This window comes from Trachypithecus francoisi, unplaced genomic scaffold (genome assembly GCF_009764315.1).
Source record: "Trachypithecus francoisi isolate TF-2019V2 unplaced genomic scaffold, Tfra_2.0 Lachesis_group13, whole genome shotgun sequence".
NCBI classification, from domain to species: domain Eukaryota; kingdom Metazoa; phylum Chordata; class Mammalia; order Primates; family Cercopithecidae; genus Trachypithecus; species Trachypithecus francoisi.
The window spans coordinates 8,690,942-8,714,011 of NW_022681458.1; the positions used below are offsets into that span (position 1 = coordinate 8,690,942).

The 23,070-nt window shown below is 44.2% G+C and overlaps 1 protein-coding gene across 4 annotated transcripts in view; it reads right to left on the reverse strand.

Moving 5' to 3' along the window:
* DIS3L2 (DIS3 like 3'-5' exoribonuclease 2) overlaps positions 1 to 23,070 on the reverse strand; it is a 373,789-nt gene that overhangs the window by 108,962 nt on the left and 241,757 nt on the right. For all 4 annotated transcript variants that reach the window (XM_033229839.1, XM_033229837.1, XM_033229838.1 and 1 more), the window contains exon 10: positions 19,215 to 19,294. In XM_033229839.1, coding sequence (XP_033085730.1) covers positions 19,215 to 19,294 — 80 coding nt within the window. The remainder of the gene's footprint in view (positions 1 to 19,214; positions 19,295 to 23,070) is intronic.

The window sequence follows — 23,070 nt, forward strand, 5'->3', positions numbered from 1 at the left end:
GGTGCGATCATGGCTCAACGCAGCCTTGACCTCTTGGGCTCAAACAATCCTCCCACCTCTCAGCTTCTTGAGTAACTAAGACCACAGACTGCACTACCATACCCAGCTAATTGTTGTAATTTTTGTAGAGATGGAGTTTCACTATGTTGCCAAGGCTGGTCTCAAATTCCTGGGCTCAAGCAATTCTCCCATCTCAGCCTCCCAAAGTGTTGGGATTACAGACGTGAGTCACTGTGGCCCATGCAAATTTTAATCTTTCTAATTTTATATTAATAATAACTTTCACTTAACACTTCCTTTTTCTCCAGTGCCAGGGATTATTCTAAGTGCCAGGGATTATCTCATTTAGTCTTCCCCATAATTCTGAGTTAGATATTATCATCCCCCTTAATGTCAGGGAACATTGAGGTAAGAAGAGGTTAATTCTCTCCTCTGGAATATTGACCGTGTCCCTTCTCATTTTGTTGTTATACAAACTACTTTTGTGGAAAAGGATCAGAAGTATATGCAACTTTAGACAATTACTGTAAATATCTTTAAAGCTAAGTTGTGTTTCTGCAACAACAGGCATAAATGAAGCTTAGCTCTTTTAGTTTTTCATATACTCAGTAATTTGGAACTGGAAGACACTTGAGAAACTATCTAGTTCAAACTACCATTTTATAGCTGAGGAAAGAGAATTTCAGAGAAATCACAGAAATGCCCAAATTTCCATGATGCAGTAGAGGCAAAGATGAGACAAGAACCCAGTTCTCCTGCTCCTATTCCAGTGCTCTTTCTGGAATGCCACAACTGTCTCTCATCACGCAGTGAGTGTGCTGGATCACTGGGACTTCTTAACTGGCTTCCAGGTTTACCTTGGTGCCAGATACTTAAGGATGCCTGACTGGTGGATGCCAGATTATCTTGGCTTTCATGAGCAAGGAAACTGGAACCAATCAGCAGAGCTGGAAGCTGATGAACACAAAACAGTCCAAATTCGGTTTAACAAGGTGCACTGAGACATCCATGAAAAAAGAGAATTTCCAAAGCCCAGACCCCACAGAAATCGGGCTAGCAAGATTTGAATGGAACATAGGAATAAGACTTAGAGGGTGGAGCTGCCTCTCCACTTAATCTTTCCACTTAGATTCTGTGTCCTCAAAAAGGAACTCATTGGCAAGCATCCCAGGAAGCCCACTTCCATGCCAGAGCCCTCGCATGACTATTCCGTTATTTGGATTTTTTGAGTCAAGGTACAATTCAGTAAAAAATGATCATACAACAAGGACAGTTAAATTGTTCACTCACTGGCTGGGTGTCGTGGTTCACGCCTGTAAGCCCAGCACTTTGGGAAACCGAGGCAGGTGGATCACCTGAGGTCAGAAGTTCAAGACCAGCCTGGTCAACATGGTGAAACTCCATCTCTACTAAAAATACAAAAATTAGCTGGGGCCGGGCGCGGTGGCTCAAGCCTGTAATCCCAGCACTTTGGGAGGCCGAGACGGGCGGATCACGAGGTCAGGAGATCGAGACCATCCTGGCTAACACTGTGAAACCCCGTCTCTACTAAAAAAAACAAAAAACTAGCCAGGCGAGGTGGCGGGTGCCTGTAGTCCCAGCTACTCGGGAGGCTGAGGCAGGAGAATGGCGTAAACCCGGGAGGCGGAGCTTGCAGTGAGCTGAGATCCGGCCACTGCACTCCAGCCCAAGCGACAGAGCGAGACTCCGTCTCAAAAAAAAAAAAAAAAAAAAAATTAGCTGGGTGTGGTGGCAGGTGCCTGTAGTCCCAGCTACTAGGGAGGTTGAGGCAGCAGAATCACTTGAACCTGGGAGGCGGAGGTTGCAGTGAGCCAAGATTGCGCCATTGCACTCCAGCCTGGGCGACTGAGCAAGACTAGCTCTTGAAAAAAAAAAAAAAAAAATTGTTCACTTGCCAGTGCCCCAGATGAATGAAGAAGACATGCATTTCCTTATGAGCTGACAGATCTACAGAATTTCCCATTTCTCTTCCCAGGTTCATTATCAAGGGCCCTACTACAAAAATAAGATATGACTGAGATCAAGTACTTGAGTTGCCTGGGATCTGCTTGAGGTCAGAAAGCCCTCTGACATAAAACACTGCAAGAGGAAAAAAATCAGTGTTTCAAAATGGGATTAGAAATGACTTCACAAAGCTGGGCGCGGTGGCTCACGCCTGTAATCCCAGCACTTTGGGAAGCCAAGGTGGGCGGAAAACCTGAGGTCAGGAGTTCCAGACCCACCTGGCCAACATGGTGAAACCCCGTTTCTGCTAAAAATACAAAAATTAGTTGGGCACAGTGGCGTGTGCCTGTAATCCCAGATAATCAGGAGGCTGAGGCGGGAGAATTGCTTGAACCCGGGAGGCAGAGGTTGCAGTGAGCCAAGATCACACCACCACACTTCAGCTTGAGTGACAGAGCAAGACTCCATCTCAAAAAAAAAAAAAAAAAAAACCAATGACTTCCCATGGAAGAGGAATGTAGGAGGAACAGCATTCGAAGCACTGGGCATCATGAAGAAGTCAGAGACAAAACCCAGAAATGTATCCAAGCAGAAAACTGCCCTGAAGTAGAACTTTTCTTTTCTTTTTTTTGAGATGGAGTTTCACTCTTGTCACCCAGGCTGGAGTACAGTGGCATGAATTCAGCTCACTGTAACCTCCACCTCCCAGGTTCAACCGATTCTCCCACCTCAGCCTCCCTCCTGAGTAGCTGGGATTACAGGTGCCTGCCATGCCCAGCTAATTTTTGTATTTTTAGTAGAGATGGGGTTTCACTATGTTGGCCAGGCTGGTCTCGAACTCCTGACCTCAGGTGATCCACCTGCCTCGGTCTCCCAAAGTGCTGGGATTACAGGTGTGAGCCCAAAGTGCTGGGATTACAGGTGTGAGCCATTGTGCCCAGCTGGAATTTTTTTCTTCCAAGATCTACTGACGAGTGATCAGGGTTCCCCTCTAAAATACAAAGCACAGATTTTATGCATAGTTTTTTTGTTAAATTAAATGGTGCATGTAGATCTTATTTTTAAGCTATGAATGTTTATGTTTCCAACAGCTAGCAGATTAAACTTTCCTAATTAAATGTGAGGTGCCTCCCATGGTACAGTCTTCAATTTTCAGCAAGGGCATCCTTTTGAAATGCAGCATTTCAGGATTCAGCTTACTGAAGTGGATGAAACAGGGAGACACATAACCTATGTGCTAAGAGTATATGTGGGGCTAACTCCAGGGGTTTAAACCTAGGTATTCTGTCTGAGGTAAATTAAATTCTAGAAAACTAAAGAAGGACTGAAATAGGGGAACAACAGCAAGACCACCTGCTGGAAAGTTGAGAATAGGACAACTCAAGGTGAGAAGACTGGTTGAAAGGAATGGTCCAGTCCTGAGGGGTAGGCATGTGCCAGGCAGAGGAGAACATAAAGGCCATATGTGGATACACACATATCTGTCTGCTCGGGCCCTCCTTTGAGGCAGGACATAAGTGGAGCTTTCGTAAGTTCACACAGTGGAAGGCTATGGGGAAGGTTGTGCTTGAAGACTGACTGACCTTAAAGCTTTTTCCCCAACCAATGGCCTATCTGACACAGGCCTTGGATTCCATCTTTCTATACCTTGTCAACTGGGGGTTTGTGATGGCATGGGGTGTAAGGACAGAAAGGTGAGGTAAAGTACACTGTGCAAAGTTGGGGGTGGTGGACAGCACAATATGAAGGAATGGTTTCTTTCAATTAGCTCAGGATTGGATGCTGAGTATGTAGCAGGGAAGCTGCAAACTAGATCTCCTAATAAATGGTATAACCAGATGACCTCTGCTTCTGAAGTATGCAGGTCTTCCACTGCCAATGTAGTGCACTGGCGAGGGTCCTGATGTGGCCTGCAGAATAAGGCATGGGAATGCTGTACTCTTCCCTAAAAGTGATGAACTCTCCCAACATTACTCTTCCTGGGAAGAAGGGGCAAGTCTTCAGAGGGGAAATGTAAAATGCAAGAAGTAGGCCCTTGGACCTCTTTCTAGACCTCTTAGTTTGAGACTTTCAAAGGGCAGGTGCTGAGATGTGGGTTGCCAGGGTGATGCTCAGTGTGGGGACAGGTCAGGGCCCAGGCGGGCCTAGATTTGGGAGCAGTGGAAAGCAAGCCACTTTGTGGTGCTTCATGTTCTTCTCTGTTTATTTTCCTTTTGCTATCTTCCAATCTTTAGCAAACTCCTGTTTAAAAGTTACAGTCTAGATTCAATTGTGTGTGAGGTGCGAAGCAACAGATTATGAGATGACACATAGACCAAGGTGGCAACAAGTGCTGCCCGCTCCAAAAGTTGGTGAGCAGACGTCCAAGGAGAGAATGCCCACATGTGGCAGCTGTCAGTCCCAGCTGGGAACCCTTTCTCTACTGCTAACCTTCAGGTATCTCGGTTTCTTTGATCAGACAAGGCAGTTTCTGTTTTGATGGTCTCCTGTAGTGCAGGCTTTCCAGCAATCCTTAGCTCACTGGTAGCCAGCAGGTCAGCATGTAGCATATTTCAAAGAGCTAAGTAGCTCTTGGATGGTCTGAGGAAAGTAGTAGGAGTAGAAACCCTAGGTCCTAAGGAAGAAGACACTCTGAATTCCATGTGAAAGGCAACAACAAAGGTAGAGTCACTGTGAGAAGGTAGGTAACTTATCTTTAAGGCATTAACAGGGGACACAGCATCAAGGACATGCTGATTTATACCATGCATCTGGCCATTGCTCTTCGAGTAGAGGGTGAAAAAAGACAACTTGATATTGCCAACCTTTAATTTTTGTTAATCTGTGTATGTGTAATAAGAAGTTTATTTAAAATTTCCAAATTAAAATGGAAAAATTTTCTATAATTATTTCTAATCTAGTTGCATTACAATCTAAGAACATGATCTGAATAATACCAATGATTTTTTGAAATAGGCTTAATGGTTTAATACAGAATCAGTATTTACAAAAGTTTTCTGTGTGCTCTAAGAACAATGTGTATTCTCTTATTGCAAGTACTATATTCTAGATATGGCTATTACAGCAAATACCATCTGTGCTATTCAAATTTTCTAAAGTTACACTGAATTTCTGGTGTATTTGAACTATCATTTCCTGAGAAAGGTATATTAAACTAACCCACCACGATGATGAATTTATCAATTTGTCCTTGTGTTTCCGTCAAGTATTGTCTTACATATTTTGAAGCCATATTATTTGTTAATATGTTTAGAATTATTATATTTTCCCAACAAATTGACCCTTCTAATCATAATTTAGTGACTCTCTTTACATTTAGTAATGCCTTCCACCTTAAAATCTATTTGTGCTGAGTGCAGTGGCTCATGCTTGTAATCCCAACACTTTGGGAGGCTGAGGTGGGAGGATCACTTGAACCCAGGAGTTTGAGACCAGCCTGGGCAACACAGTGAGACCTTGTCTCTACAAAAAACAAAAATTAGCCAGGCATGTTGGCACAGACCTGTAGTCCCAGCTACTGGAGAGGCTGAGGTTGGGGGACAGCTTGAGCCTGGGAGGTCGAGGCTGCAGTGAGCCATCATCCCACCATTGCACTCCAGCCTGGGTGACAGAGTAGGACCCTCTTGAAAACAAAAAAAGAAACAAAACAAAAAAGTAGATTAAAGGTTACCAGGGCCTGTGGGGAGGAGGAATGAATAATTACTCCTTAATGGTTACAGGGTTTCCGTTTGGGATGATGAGAACGTTTTTTAAAAAAAGGGGTGTCTGCACAACATTGTGCATGTAAGTAACGCCAACGATTTGTAAACTTTAAAATAATTTAAATAGCCAATTTTGTGTTACATATATTTTATCACAATAAAAAAGTAATATGTCTTTACTCATCAGCCTTCTTTCTTGAAAGATAGTTTTGCTGTGCAAATAATTCTGAAGCTGAATTTTTTTTTTTTTTTTCTCTCAGCAGGTATTTTTCCATTGCTTTCTGAGTTCCATTGATATTGTTGAGAAGTCAGCTACAGTCTCTCTTTCTGGTTGATTTCCAGATCTTCTTTAAATATAATGTATCTAGATGTGAATTCCATTTATTTATCCTGCTGAAGCTCCACTGTATTTTATTTTTTTGAGATAGGGTCTCACTCTGTCTCTCAGGCTGGAGTACACAGTGGCACAATCATAGCTCATTGTAACCTCAAACTACTAGGTTCAAGTGATCTTCCTGCCTCAGCGTCCCAAGAAGCTAGGACTGCAGGCTTGTACCACCATGCCCAGCTAATTTTTTATTTTTTATACAGACAAGGTCTCAGTATGCCGCCCGGGCTGGTCTTGAACTCCCGGCCTCAAGCAATCCTCCCGCCTAGGCCTTCCAAAGTGCTTGGGATTACAGGCGTGAGCTACCATGCCTGGCCTAGAACTCTTAAAATTAGACTTTCTCATTCTGTCCTCCAAGTCTTCTAACCACTGTTTCATAATCCTGCTTGTCCCTTTGTGTTATACTTTGACTTTTTAAGATTTACCTTCCAGTTCTCTAATTCTCTATTTACTGAGTCTAATTGTTAAACCAATTTGTTGAGTTTTAAATTTTACTTACTTTAGTTTATCACTTCTCGTTTTATTTAGTTCTTTTTTCAAATCTTAGTCATTTAATATCTTTTTTTCTAACATACTTTCAATTCACTCTTTAGTTTCTTTCAATATATTAAAATACTTATTTTATTGTCAATTATTCTAATATCTAAAGTCTTTGTGAATGTGATTCCAATATTTGTTTTTTTCTGCTCTCACTCATGGTACCTTATTTCCTGTGGGTTTCATGATTTTTTAAGTGAGATAATATTTACTAGAACTGTATCGGTGGCAAATCTTTAAAGGTTTGATTGAGAGTTAATTCTTCCAGAAGAAATATGCTTTTGATTCTTCCAGCTTCTGGAAGTATTATCCACCTGGTGCCACTTTAAAATAAATATGGGGTTTGAAATGTTATAGACTGGCCAGGCGCAGTGGCTCATGCCTGTAATCCCAGCACTTTGGGAGGCCAAGGTGGGTGGATCACAAGGTCAGGAGTTCAAGACCAGCCTGGCCAAGATGGTGAAACCCCATCTCTATTAAAAATACAAAAAAAATTAGCCGGGCGTGGTGGCATGCGCCTGTAATCCCAGCTACTCCGGAGGCTGAGGCAGAGAATTGCTTAAACCTGGAGGGGCAGAGGTTGCAGTGAGCCGAGATCGCACCACTGCACTCCAGCCTGGGCAATAGAGCGAGACTCCGTCTCAAAAAAAAAAAAAAAGAAATGTTATACACTATGCAGGTAGTGTTAATTCCGGTCCTGAGCAAAATCTCTGACCTACTAAGAATTGGACGATGCCATTGGGTAAGCCGCTTTCTTTAACACATGTACACTTCTTTGGTATATACGAAGTATACCTGTTCTTGTTTTATTCCTGGCCTCTATATATTTTCCATACTTTCTTACCAGTTCTGCCATACATTTTTAAAAAGTGCATCATTTTACAGAGTTTTCGTGGAGAAAGATTTTTTTCAGGATATCCATTCCACGATATTACTGGAAATGTAAGTTCTATGCAAAATTTTATATAGCTACTATATATAGAAAGTCCATAGCTATCATGAAATACTCAAAGGGCTTTGTGACCCTCAAGAGAATAAAACTACTGCCAACATTCTGTTTCAGCCATAGGCAAACTAAAATAACAGATTTACTCTGAAGTTTCATAGATCTCCAGGCAAGAGGAAACCCTCCATATAAAGCTGACTTTCATTTTTAAACTGTCACCTGATTTTTGGACTGTCACCTGATTCCTGAATTACAGTACCTTGGCGTTATCTCCATATACCAGCTTAGCTACCCAACTACATTCCCAAGAGATAAAAAATAAAAACAAACTTTTTTTTTGTTTGAGATGAAGTCTTGTTCTGTCACCCAGGCTGGAGAGCAGTGGCACAATCTTGGCTCACTGTAGCCTCCACCTCCCGGGTTCAAGCAATTCTCCTGCCTCAGCCTCCCAAGTAGCTGGGATACAGGTATGTGCCAGCACACCCGGCTAATTTTGTATTTTTTAGTAGAGACAGGGTTTCACCATGTTGGCCTAGCTGGTCTCAAACTCCTGACATCAGGTGATCCACCTACCTCAGCCTCCCAAAGTGCTGGGATTACAGGAATGAGCCACCGTGCCCAGTCTAAAAACAAACTTTCTAATTTCCAATGTCTTATCAACATGGCATTAAGATCTATCTACTACCAAAGGAATACCTGATTTTTACACTATCAAATTTCTATTTATTTTCCTTTTTTTTTGTAGATGGAGTCCCGCTCTGTCGCCCATGCTAGAGCGCAGTGGTGCAATCTTGGCTCACTGCAACCTACACCTCCCGGGTTCAAGTGATTCTCCTGCCTCAGCCTCCTGAGGAGCTAGGATTACATGCGCGTGCCACCACACCCAGCTAATTTTCATATTTTTAGTGGACACGGGGTTTCACCATGTTGGTCAGGCTGGTCTCGAACTCCTGACCTGGTGATCTGCCCACCTCGGCCTCCCAAAGTCCTGGGATTGCAGGCGTGATCCACCATGCCCAGCTCTCAAATTCCTATTTCTACTTCTCCCAACTTATAGGTGAGCACTGCGACTGAAGAGATACTTGGTGTTTGTTTATTTATTTACATTAGAGACACAGTCTCACTGTATTGCCCAGCCTGGAGTGCAGTGGCGCCATCTTGGCTCACTGCAGGCTTGAACCCCCCGGCTCAAGTGGTCTTCCCACCTCAGCCTCCCACGTGGCTAGGACTACAGATGTGCATCACTATGCCCAGCTATTAATTAATTAATTTTTCTGTAGAGACTGGGTTTTGTTAAGTTGCTTAGGCTGGTCTTGAACTCTTGACCTTAAGTGATCCTCCTACCTTGGTCTCCCAAAATGCCAGGATTATAGGTGTAAGCTACTGTACCTAGCACTGTACTTGGTGTTTAAAAGGCATTTCTTAACTAGCAAGACTATTTGTCAACATAACTAAAGGGAAAAAAATTGGCATTTAGATCACAAATTTTGTTTTACTAGCATGTTAGGGTTCATTCAGGAAGTTAATTTTATCAGAAAATTCGCACTTATTGAATTTGAAAATAGCAAGGATACAGGCAGGAGGGAAGTCGAGGAAGCGACAAGATAAAATGAAGACAGGAGTTGCTGCGGAAGCCTATAGGGATAAAAGAGAAGAGCAGTGCAGGCCGCGCAAGAAACTTGCCAAGGAAATAAGAAGAAGGAAGTGAGCCTCACATGGGCCAATTCACAGAGCTGGAGTAACAGCAGCATGAACATAAGATAAATCCAGTGATCTTACAGGTACCACTGAGACATGACAGATGGATTGAAACACTTGAATGGAATAAGGGAAAAGTATGCCCAATTCCAAAGAAACCTTTTAGGAGAGAAAGTGGATCAGGTTTATATGTCAGGATATAAACCCACAGGCAACCCACAAAACTAAGGACAGAAGTACACAGAAATAAAGAGGCAAGGCAAGAACCAGAAAAAGGAGTGAAACACTGAAGGTGTGCAATAGGTTGCCTGGCTAGATCTAACTAGACCAAACATTTTTCAAATGCAGGGCAGCAACCAGGAAGCAGAGATATCCAAGGTACTCAGGAAGTAGAGATATCCAAGGTACTCAGGAAGTAGAGATATCCAAGGTACTCAGGAAGTAGAGATATCCAAGGTACTCAGGAAGTAGAGATATCCAAGGTACTCAGGAAGTAGAGATATCCAAGGTACTCAGGAAGTAGAGATATCCAAGGTACTCAGGAAGTAGAGATATCCAAGGTACTCAGGAAGTAGAGATATCCAAGGAACACCCTGCTCTTAGGAAATAAGCAAAAAAGAGAATTAAATCCAGAAGTAATGATGTTTATTGCTATATCCAAGACATGAAGAATACTTGCTGGTAGGATAAACAGGAACAATGCATTCCGCTAGGAGGAAAGGAAAGCTCTGCAGAGGTTTATGTTGTTCTTAGAAGGAGATTTCATCTGACAGAAGGAGGCAGGGAGGCAAGGCCTTGTAAGCAGAGGGAAAGGAGCAGGCAGAGGCCTGGAGGCAGGAAAGGGCACAGAAGATCAGCAGAGCCTGCAGTGACCAGCCCCCACTGTGCATGTGTTAAGGGAAGCAGCGCTGGGAAGTGGGGCGGCAGGAGAGGAGACTGAGGACTAATCTTAAAGGGCTTTGGTAACAGAGCTCTGCTAAAGAACTGCAGACCTAACCCATAGGTACAAGCAGGTTTTCAAGCAGAAAAGCTACGTGATCTGGTCCTTGTGCATGCCACATAGGAAAGATAACTGGACAGCAAGGTGGATGGGAGACAGTGAGGAGGGAGGGAGATTACTGAAAAAACCATGACAACAAGCTGGAGAGGAAAAGGAATCAAATGTGCTTCCAGGATTACTTTGTAAAACTTTGATTAGATGCCGGCCAATTCTATCATAAAAGCAAGGCGCGGAGAAGAAACAGGCTCAGTGGGACCCTTGTCCTGCTGCCCCTCCAGCTCTCCCTCCCAGGAAACTCCCAAGTTTGGTCTTGAACTCCTGGCCTCAAATGAGCCTTCCACCTCGGCCTCCCACCTCGGCCTCCCAAAGTGCTAGGATTACAGGTGTGAGCCACTGTGCCCGGCCTGAAACCTCCAAGTTTGGATCTCTGCAACCTCTGCTCCCACACCTGGGAGGCTGAGAATTACTGAAGAAAATCTTACTATTCTCCAGACTTTGTAGGATTCAGACCCAGATATACCTAAGCAGTGTTTGCTAATGCTTTGTCTAATGGATTCCTGGTCAGTTCCCTATCCTATCTGTGATGTGTGTGTGACATGGACATGTGTGTGTGTGTGCGCGTGTGTGTTCATCCGTGGTTCCTCACTTATGACTCCTATAGCGCTTATTACAGTCTTTTGTTAAAATGTTAGGGAGCTTTAGGCCACTGAATCTTTCTTTCTCCTGCCCTCCTTTCACCAGCTTCTTTTTCTCCCCAAGGCAGGATTCTAATCTTCCCCTCTTCCTATTAAAATGTTCTCTGACTTACCTTGTCTGATTGTGGGTTGGAAGACTTCCATTTCAAAAGGGGTCCTGCCCGATAACCTGGAAGAGGGAATGCTGCACAGAGAGGCCAAGAAGCATCTGGACAGGCCTTGCTGAGTTTCTCCACTCAGTCTGTCACTGAGATCATACACTTTTTGCCCAATCACATTTCTACATGGGTGTCCACGCTTCAATCATGCCTATTGAATGAAGCCTCCATAAAAGGCCCAATAGGACAGGGGTTCAGAGAGGTTCTGGAGAGCTGAACACATGGAGGTGGCATGCCTGGGGAGGGCATGGAAGCTCCACATCCCTTCCCCCATACCTCACCCTACGCAACCGTTTATCTGTATCCTTTGCAATATCTTTTATAATAAACCACTAAACCCAAGGGTTTCCCTGAGTTTTCTGTGAGCCACTCTAGCAAATTAATGAAACTCAAGGAGGGGGTTGCAGGATCCCAAACTTACAGCTGGTCAGACAGAATCACAAGTAAACCAACCTGGAGCCTGCGACTGGCATCAGAAGCATGAGGCAGTCTTGTGGGACCAAGAGCTCAATCTTTGGGATCTGATGCTATTTCCAGGCAGAGAATATCAGAACTGAATTGGAGGACGCCCTCTGGCATATGCTGCAGAACTAATTGCTTGCTTTGTGTATGGCAAAAAAGCACCCAAGTATTTGGTCATAGCAGTCTTCTGTGTTGATCGTTGCAGGGTGGCAGCAGGGGAAAGGCAGTTTGCGTTGTTTTTTTCACTCAGACTATCTCCTTCACCACTCCGTCAGCCCTCTCAGCAGCGTTCGGCTTTCTACTTCACAGTGGAAGTGCGTATGGCCAGGTGTCATCCCTCATTAGCAGGGGCCCATCAACTATGTCTTGCCTCTCTGTCTCATAGAAAGAGGTGTTCTGGCCAGGCACGGCGGCTCACGCCTTTAATCCCAGCACTTTGGGAGGCTGAGGCAGGCAGATCACAAAGTCAGGAGTTCGAGATCAGCCTGGCCAATCCGGTGAAATCCTGTCTCTACTAAAAATACAAAAATTAATTGGGCGTGGTGGCGTGCACCTGTAGTCCCAGCTACTCGGGAGGCTGAGGAAAGAGAATCACTTGAACCCAGGAGGTGGAGGTTGCAGTGAGCCAAGATTGTGCCACTGTACTCCAGCCTGGGCAACAGAGCGAGATTCCATCCAAAAAGAGAGGAGAGGGGAGGGGAGGAGAGGAGAGGGGAGGGGAGAGGAGGGGAGGGGAGGGGAAGGGAGGGGAAGGGAGGGGAGCGGAGGGACAGGAGGGGAGGGGAAGAGAGGGGAAGGGAGGGGAGCGGAGGGACAGGAGGGGAGGGGAAGGGAGGGGAAGGGAGGGGAGCGGAGGGACGGGAGGGGAGGGGAAGAGAGGGGAGGGGATGGAGGAACGGGAGGGGAGAGGATGGAGGAACGGGAGGGGAGGAGAGGGGAGTTCTTCCTCTGCCTTGGCCTTGCCTTCCACTTATGCTCTGATTCATCTCCCACCTTCTTCTGCAAGATCCTGCAAAACAATCAACTCTCCTCATGCCTGGTTTTCAACTTTTCCTTCTCTGTCATCTCCTAGCTCTCAACATAAACATATCAAATATCTTCCATCTTAAAAGCAAAGAAAAAAGCCACCTTTGACCTATGTTAGTTAGCAAGTGATGAGTGATGAAGAAACACAAAAATGGAAAGGTGGCTAGGTGAGAGGGGTGGAATCAGAGGCAGAATGGCTAGGGAAGGCTTCACTGAGAAGGCGACCAATCAAACCTGAAAGGAAGTGAGAAATCAGCCATGTGGCTTTGCAGGGAAAGGGGAAACCAGGCACAGGGGACACCAAGTGCAAAGACTGCAGAGCATGAAAGGAGCGGCACTGACGCCTGAAGGGCTGGGCAGTGAAAGGTGAGTTAAATAGGCGACTGGAGAAGAAAAGCCCACATTTAGAACCAAGAGCAGGCAGGGTCCTTTGAGTCCAAGGAAGAGTGAGTGAATTTCAAGGAGGAAGAGCAGACTAAAGAGCCAAGTGCTGTAGAGATGCTTAGTGAACTGAGGCTGGGGCAACCTGTTGCAGCCAGCATTCTGAAGCCACGCTGCAAATGGGATAAGGAATACACGGGAAGTGAGAAAGCAATAGCAAGTAAAGGCAACTCTTTCAAGGTGTCCTGACAGACACAAGTGAAAGTTCTGGAGCTGGAGCAGAGTACCGGAAGGTTTTATAGGATGGGGGAGACTTCAGTTGGTACAGCAAGAGGAGGAAGCAGGGCAAAGGGAAATGTAAAGGGGCTGGGGTGAATGACTGCTGGGAAGAAATCTTCCCAGAGGTGAGAAAAGAGCCCAGGAAAAGGGTCTGGCCTGGCTGCTAGAGACATGCATGAACCTTTTCACTCAGAGGCTCCAGGACTCTCAGGTTTCCCGTTTCTTCCCAGTAGCAGGTCCAGTGACTTCATCTCAGCCCTTTGCCCTTTAAAACAACTACCGCCCCATCCTATCCCTCAGGTTTTCTAGCTAAAGCCTGGCACGCAGGGGGACACAAGAATTTCTAGCTCCTACTTCCTCACTGCCTCCAAAGGTGATCAGTCAATACTGGAAATTCTCAGCAGGTGACAAACATAACCATTTGGGGAGCCAGAGAGTTTATTAGGAATTCTCTGAAATCCTTACAGGCACTGCTCCTAGACTCTCACTCTACTCCCTTATTGCTATGAGCTCCCAGGAACAGAGCTGTCTGCTCCATCCTCCCCCAAAAAAGCCATGCAACCAGGCAGGCTGCAGAGACAATCCAGGCAGGAAGACTGGTGCTTCCTTGAGCACAGTAGGTAATATGCAGCCCAGAGGCCCCTTAGGCTGGATGCTGTTCTAACTTAACCAAGTATTTTCTATGCAGATAGTGGGACAGACCCTTCTTTTTTTGAGTCAGATGGCTGTACTCTGTGGGGATGGGAAATGTGAGTGGGCAGCGGAGCAGAGGGCTGTGCACCAGGGGCTGCAGTTTCATGGTTCAGAGAGGAAAGCAGCAAGGAGGAGAGATGGACATGAGGGATGTGACTGTGATATTCAGCTGGGCATTCCATAAAGACCTCTGCTAAATTGTGGTTAAGGTGTGTAAACTACAATTTCCAGAAAGCCTCAAGGATAAGTGGATATGTTTATTTCTTCTCATTCACTTATTCACTCACTCCTTTTCCCCCAGTGGTTTTTGGTATGTCCACAAAGTTGTGCAACTATCAACTATCTAATTCCAGAACATTTTCGTCACCCAAAAAGAAACTGAAACCCATTAACCATCATTCTCCCTTCCCATTCATTCATTTCTAAGGCCTGGCTACGGTAACCCTGTAAGTTCAACGGCAGAGCACACATTAGAGAATACAACTTTAGAGAAACAAGATGCTGGAGAAGTGAAGTTCAATTTCCTGCAGGATCTGCTGGGAGCCTGAATCAATGAAAAGCTGAATAAAGGTCCTAGCTGGTCAGGCTGACAATTTTCCCTCAGAGACTAAGGCAAAGCCACAATGCTTGATTAATTGAAGAGAATGGGTAGCTGTTACTCTGAACCAGTCCCGCCCAATAAGGAGGAACTGGCAAGAAGACAGCAGGCCCTAATAGCCAGGGAGGTGAAGTCTGGATACAGGCAGCCATGAACTTCAGACTTCATAAAATCAGAAATGACTCCATGACATGGGAGATGGGCTCACACTTCATAATCCACTGGACACCAAATAATATTTAGGATGCTAAGTTGGGAATTTTTGACTCAGAAGACACATGATAACTGTTATCTAGTAACTGACAGGTTGTCAAATCAGACACTAGATTTGTTCTATAGGGCCCCAAGAGGCATAAATGGGACTAATGAGTGGAAAATTACAGGAAGAGAGCAGTGTTTCAGATCATTACAGGGAAGGATTTCCTAACAGTCAAGCCATCTTAAGGCAGAATGAATTGCCTCTAAGGTAGAAAGTTCAAATGCAATCTGGACATTCCATAAGTGGATGCGGTGGAGGTAATTAAAAAACCAGAGGGTGATCTGACAACTGTGGCATTCCCACACTTGAGCGTTGAGGTCAGCTGTGAGGTAGGCTGCAAGTGACCTGGTATGATAATAAAACACTGAGGCACACGATTACTGTCTCCAGATTCTGGATTATCACTATAACGCCACTCCTACTCACTTACATCACTAAATATTTTCTTGAACAAAGGTGAAAAAACTCTACATTGCTGGGTAATGCTCATGGGAGTGTTCTCCTGAAGTGTATTTTCAGGCTAAGAAAAGTGGAGAATTACCAGGCTGGATGACTAGTACAATCCCTTCCAAGCTGAGATTTCACAAAGATAGGTGGCACCCTCTCCTCTGCCTGAAACCTAATTATGATCTACTGGTAGACAGGTGGTCACTGTGATTTGCTGACTTGATCACTGGAGTGCCTCACCTGATAGACACTGCTAACAAGTCCTGGAGTACATCTCAACTCTACCAAAAGGGAAAGTGAGGACTAGGTATGTTACATCTGTCTACTTTTCACAGAATGGTCATTCAGATAATTTTAATGAAACCAAAGGAAAGTTAAACTTTACAGTTTCTTCTAAAAAACAAAACAAAACAAAACAAAACTACAGATGATATAAGTAGGCCAAGAAAACACTATTTGTTTTTTGAAACTTTAACATTTTTCCCCCTAAGCAAGAATTGACATGAACTGGTAACTACCTCAACCTGAACTTAGCCAATCTCACCCCAATCCAAACTGGAATTGACTTTCCCTTTTCAACTCCTTGGATAAATGGCCCTGGCAGAAACTATTGTCACAAAGGCCAACTGCAGAAGTGCCACTGTAAAACTGTTTGCCGACCAACTTAGGCCTTTCGGAGTCTTCCCTGACTCCTTTTCCACGTCCTTTCTCTGCTGCTCTGCCAAACTGCTGCTCTGGAACGACAGAGAAACTAAGTGGATGGAAGGTGTCTGGTCACCTGGTGCAGCAGGCTACTGAGCGGCCTGTGATTTCTGGCACCTCATAATATTTTTGTATTACACAATTTTTTTTCATTATAAAACTATTATTGCCACATTATAAAAATTTGGAAACTAAAGAAAGGAAAAAAAATCTCTTATGATCCCATCATTCAAATAAAATCACTGCATTTTGGTGCACTGCTTCCTCTCCTCCAGGGCTCTTCGTATATAATTCCATGGGCTGCGTCTAATTAGCTTATATATACATACCTCAGCTCTTCTACAAAGAATTTGCAGCAACTAACATAAATATCATCAGACGGACAACTCCACGCCAACATACTCTCTCCCAAACCAGCTTGTACTCCTGATTCCCATTTCTAACTTATGGGTTCCATCTCCCAGTCATCCAGGTTGAAACCTTGGCACCATCTTGGACTCCTCTCCCTCAACCCCAGCATTCATTTCCATAGATTCTTCTGTCATTATCCCTTTCTCACATCTGTCCTTCCCACTCCAATCCCCCTATTGATTTTGCTACCATCTAGTCCAAGTCCATAACTATTGCAATGTTTCTCTGACTCATTTTCCAGCCTCTAGTTTCTCTCCTTTTCCTTGAAGTGCTAAATTATTTTCCTCTTTTTGAATGCTCTCTTGCTGAACAACATCTGCTTGCCTTTCCATTGTCTAACAAACAAAAAACACTATTTGGTCTGAAAATTTGTCCCCAAATCTGTCCCCAGTCTATATTTCCTACCATATCTTTGACCACTTCCTCTAAGAAACCTCTGCTGACACACTTGTACCCTAGACATAAAACCACAGTGTATGCAGTGAGTAGGGTAGGACATGTGTCAGCTCCCTGGAATCCCTGCAAGGTGCAGGGTTCCAGGCCAGCTGAGACAGAGGAACAGGCAGTAGATGTACCCTTCTGCTATTATCAACTATGAAACTGGAGAAAACAAAGGAAGCAATTCTGTCCAAGCATTACACAAACAGTAGAGGTGTGAACCTAGAGGGAAGGAAAATATGAGGAATGAGGTCCATGGTCACCTGGCTTTCAGCCTAGGGGCACTTTTCACACTGTGGCTTAGGAAAGTGGCATCTACATACCGAGCAGGTATGCCTAAGCCTCTGCATGAAACAGAGATTGCTAAGAATGTAAGAAATCAAGCCAGTACTTGCCTTTTGAAGTAGGCTGCTTCAATTTTGGATTTTAAAAAGATATAATTTCTCTAAAATTTCCAGGGGACCTTTTCTCTTGTTATGCTTTATCTTTCTTTCGGTTTTCTTTAGTTGAAAATATTGAGGCTGAGCACAGTGGCTCGTGCTTTGGGAGGCCAAGGCAGGAAGACTGCTTGAGCTTGGGAGTTCAAGGCTGCAATGAGCCACTGAATTCCAGCCTGGGCAACAGAGTGAGACCCTGTCTCTAAAAATCGATTAATTAATTAATTTTTAAAAAAGAAAATATTGAGCAATCTTGCCCATAGTTTCAAGGAAGATAAAAACAGTCTTAGGCAATGATGTCTTCCATCTCTCAGTCTTCTATCTACTAAGCTTCCCCATCTACTATAGTAGAGAAGAGATTACACATACTGAACCTACAGCGTTCTGTGTCAGTGGGAGACATGAACATCTTTGCAACGTTTTAAAAGACTAGGCCACTAGGCCATCAATGCTTGGTAGCAGACTGAAACTGCAATGGTGGATATCCACATTGGGCAAATGTCAAAGGCCATGTTAGTGCCAAGATCATCTGTGAGGATGACCAAAGCCAAAGCAGTCACCCAGAAGCCACCCTAGAGAGGGGCAAGAAATAGGTAAAAACTAGAAGCAGCACATCTGCAGTATTAGAAAAGGGATTGCGGGTGCTGGGCATGGTAGTTGATGCCTGTGATTCCAGAACTTTGGGAAGCTGAGGTGGATGGATCACTTGAGCCCAGGAGTTCAAGACCAGCCTGGGCAACATGGTGAAACCCCATCTCTACCACAAATACAAAATATTAGCCAGGCTTGGTGGTGCACATCTGTAGTCTCAGCTACTTGAGAGGCTGAGGTGGGATGATCACCTGAGCTTGGCAGATTGAGGCTGCAGTGAGCCACGATCATGCTACTACACTCCAGCCTGGACAAAAGAGTGAGACTCTGTCGAGAAGAGGAGGGGAGGGCAATGGAGGGGAGGGGGAGGGGAGGATTGGTAGGGTTCTCTTTTCTCACATCCTACACATTTTTCCTTTGAGAGTCAATTGCTGCATTCCCTTCCTCCAGCTATAATTTCCAAAGACAACTAGCCTCAATCCTACTTTTACCTGCTCAGTAACATCCCAGAAGAATGTTTAAAGAGCCCCTATCAGTTTGCCTTTCTCAGCTTGCTGGATAGATGAAAACCTACTGGGAGTAGCCCAGGCTTCTCCAGCTCAGCCCTAAAGAGGCAGTTCTCAGGGAAGGTGTCCCTGCTACCCAACTGAAAGCATGACTTTGAAGAGTACCCCTTCAATCACATTATTTGGTACTAAATTCAGGTAAAGAACCCTATGTCTCTCCCAAGCAGAGCCCTTAGGAACTTTCTTTCTGTGATACCTTACGCCAACACTGGAACTATCTGAAGGGCCAAGGCTTGCAATTCATTCTTTTGCACTCACTGTTGCCCCTTCTGAGGCCCAAGAAGAGTCTAGTGAGAGAATATTTCTCATTCTCACCCTCACCAATGTCACCACAGGAACACAATCTTTTTTTTTCTTTCTTTCTTTCTTTTTTTGAGACGGAGTCTCGTTCTGTTGCCCAGGCTGGAGTGCAGTGGTGCGATCTCAGCTCACTGCAAGCTCCACCTCCTGGGTTCACGCCATTCTCCTGCCTCAACCTCCCCAGCAGCTGGGACTACAGGCGCCCGCCACCACGCCTGGCTAATTTTTTTGTATTTTTAGTAGAGACGGGGTTTCACTGTGTTAACCAGGATGGTCTCGATCTCCTGACCTTGTGATCTGCCCGCCTCGGCCTCCCAAGATGCTGGAATTACAGGCGTGAGCCACTGCGCCCAGCCCAGGAACACAACCATTAAGGTCACATAGTTGTAAAGGCTCAGAGGCCTATGGCAAGTTCAGGCACAAAGCAAATCTAGCCTTGCACAGTATGCTGCTTAGGGAGCACAGGGCAGCCAGGCAAACCACACAGGCATGCAGACTGCCTGCTGCTCAGGATGCTATAGAAATTTCCATCCTACCATCAGCGAGTGGCTTGCAGGAGAGGGCGTCATCGAGGTCTCGGGCGGTTGATGGGTCAATGGTGAAGATACAGTCTTTTCTAGGAAAGATTGAAGAAACAATTAGCAATGCCACAAATAATAGCAACTTTACCCCATCGTAGTACAGCTTTAAAGAACAGTGAATTTTGCATATGTGCTCTCTTAGGGAAAGTGAAAAATAACTTCTATGAGAATGAGATCTTTAGTTAAATGTGAGACTGGGAAGAGACAAATGAGTGAGTGATTTTCTCTTCCTCTGTGTGAACTGGCACCTACTTCTCCTTCACCCCAAGCCAGAAGAGATGTGAGGAGGTGAAAATGAGGCTGCTTCCATGAACGAGGCTTCTCAAGAAGAACTGGCCAACAAGAGGGGCAAGTGACTTTGGTAAATTATTCTTCAATTTACAACTTTGGTAAAATATCCTTCTCCAGTGTCTGATGGGAAGCTGTCCTTTAAGGACCTCTATGAAGATAATTTACTGTTCATTCTCCTATATTGAAAAAAATGGGGGTATGCCAAAGAATAAGTCATCTGACATGCGATACAGGTGGATGAGACCCACCAATAAGCTTTGCAAAAAAACTCTGGGCCGTACAGTTAACCATAAAATAAGCCTACCTGGAAGTAGCACAAATCACAGTCTGTTTCCACAGAATAATTATATACTACAACCAAGCTTATACTAAGTTCACCATTTTATCTTTGTACAGTATCCTTATGAACACTGCACTCTTAACCTGTGAAACTCTCATTCTGTTTTATAGTGTCCCATATAGCATGCCTGACTCAACCCACCCATTCCCACCATGTAAACACCTAAAGATTTTGGCAGCAGCTGTCCTTGGCTCTCCATACCTCTGGCCTTTCCTGCCTGGGCACTGCCTGGAGATTGGGGTATTCTGCAGCAACTGCCCTTCTGCCTCCATGCCACACCCTCTAGTCAGTGCTCACTGCTTCCTAGGTTCTTCCTCCACTCCAACCAGTACTAGCAGTGCACTGCCACCATTTCTCTGTCTTTTGCTGATTCATCAACACTGATGATGTTGTCCATACTTGTACCAACCATGATAAGACAGGCTTTGTTCTTAAAGACTTCTTTCCTGGTGTTGCTCCTCTGTTCAAAACTTCCTTGGCAGGAGTGAGCTATGATTGGGCCACTGCACTCCAGCCTGGACAAGAGAGCGAGACCCTGTCTTCAGAGGCTGCCAAGCTGCTCTCGTGCTGGCCTGCCACAAGCTCTCAGGGCCTTTCTCTGTCTCAGTCTTAACTGTCCACTTACCCTACTCCTAATTACTCCCAATAGCCCTCTCTAATCCTAACCACAATACTTCGATCCTAAGAGAGTATTAATTATAAGATGCACCATCAATTCTATAATAGCTTTTGAAGAAATAAAAACCCCACCATATTAAATATATACATTAATTTTAAGACACTTTAGAATTTCAAAAATGTCAAATTGTTTAAAAAATAATAACTTTGTTTGGATGGCTCACTGCAGCCTCAACCTCTTGAGCTCAAATGATCCTCCCACCTCAGACTCTCAAGCAACTGACGGTATAGGTGCATGCCACCATACTGGAGTAGTTTTAAAACTTTTTGTAGAAACAGGATCTCACTCTGTTCCCCAGGCTGGTCACAAACTCTTGGCTTCAAGGGATCTTCTCAATTTGGCCTCCCAAAGTGCTGGGATTACAGGTGTGAGCTACCATGCCCAACCCAAAAAGTAATCTTAAATGGTAAATGGACAATCAGACTGTGGTACACTCCCAAAATGGAACAGTATTTAGCAACAAAAATTAAAAAATTATTCATAAATCCAACAGCCTGGATGAATCTCAAAGGTATTGAACTGAGTGAAAAGAGCCACTCTCAAAAAGAAGACAAAGCACTTTGGGAGGCTAACGTGGGCAGATCACCTGAGGTCGGGGGTTCAAAACCAGACTGGCCAACATGGTGAAACCCCATTTCTATTAAAAATACAAAAATTAGCTGGGCATGGTGGCATACACCTGTAGTCCCAGCTACTCAGGAGACTGAGGCAGAAAAATTGTTTGAACCCGGAAGGCAGAGGTTGCAGTAAGCCAAGATTGTGCCACTGCATTCCAGCCTGAGCAAGAGAGAGAGACTCGGTCTCAAAAACAAAAAAAAAAGGGGGGTGGGGAGAGGGGAGAGGAGAAGAAGAGGAGAGGAGAAGAGGAGAAGAACGGAATGGAATGGAAGGAAAACAGAGATAAGTCAGAGAGCAGATCAGTGGTTGCCAGAGCTAGGAAAGGGATGCTTGTGTGGGGGAGCAGGGGGACTGGAACTAAATCTATACATGTCTTAAAATTCACAGAATCTTACATACAGCAAAAGAAGGTCAATTTTATTGTTGACTATTTTTTTAAAAAATTAATGTGACTCTCAAATCAAGAAAAGTAAAACATATGTTAAATATTCATAGGGTTGATCGACAGGTGCTAGATGTATGGATTAATTTTTTTCCCTTTAATGTGTACTTTTTCATGTTTTTAACATTTTTCAATGCAATTGAATATTACTTTTGTAAATGGAAAAAATCAAAACTGTAGAGAATCTTCCTCAATCAAAAAACAATTGATCAGATACGTATTATTGTTTGTACATATATTTAGCTATCTTGTAACATTTGTTACAAGATGCATTTGGCTTAATATAGTTAATGGCTTCAAGATTATGGATCTGGTAAAAACTGTGTCCCCACTGGATGCTAAGAAAATAGGGCAGGGAAAGCTGGGTGCCATTCAGGTGGAGGGAACAAGAGCATTTAGAGTGCAGATCCCAGAAAGGGTGGTTAATCAGGAGACCCACTCTCCCACTAAATATTTCGAGGAGAGTCACACACAGTGTAGGGAACATGAAGGTTCAAGTCTCAAGATATACAAAAGTAATTCTGGTTCCACTATATAAAAGAGGTTGTAAGCAACAGTGTCAGAGGAGAAGAGAAACACTGATCTCCTGGAACGTGTGCTCCAAGGGCTGTGTTCCCAGAGCCTTGAACAGAGGCCGCACCTCAGACATGTTTGCTGAATGAACAGATGGATGGCAATAGGAAGTGCCCAGGAGGTGAAATCAGACCTGGCACCACAGCAATGGGCTGTAATTGATGAGGATCTTGAACTTGGCTCACAAGGTAAAGAAGGAAGTGTCCACTTCTGTCTCCTTTTGGTATCTCCCATAAAACCTAACCAAATGTTTTATATACACTGAGTACCTAATAAAAAGGACTTGTATAACTGAAACTAAAAAGTCAGACATGGTAGTAGGAATGTTTGGTTCTTCTTCTTTCATCATAATGACATCATAAAAGCCAAAAAAAAGTTCCCCTAGTCAAAATCAAAAAGAACTCCATTAGCTTGGTTGCGGGTGGGAAGCCATAGTTTACTAGATTACTTGGAGGGTTGACTAGGAAGTTTTATTTTCTTAAAATTAAATGTCTCTGGGTGCTTTGAGACTTTCATTTCTATGGATCCAGTGCATTAATGATAATGCCCACTAAGACATTTCCAGCCTGAAGTTGATTCAACCATATGTGACTGTGTAAGACTTTGTTTATCAGTTTGTAAATGTCTTCTTTGGGAGCAACCACAACTGCTTTCTAAGGAAAACCCTAGACTAGCCTGTAAGGACTCAAACCAACTCTCTATTACCTTTAACACTTTTTAATCTGCTCTTAAACCAGAAACATAAAAGTCTAAATTAAAATGGAACCTGACAAACAGTACTCAGGAAGGCTTGCTTGCTGGAAAGGTAAGCCATCCAAACATTACTCCTGATCAGGAATCGGCAAACCATATTACACTGGTCAAATCT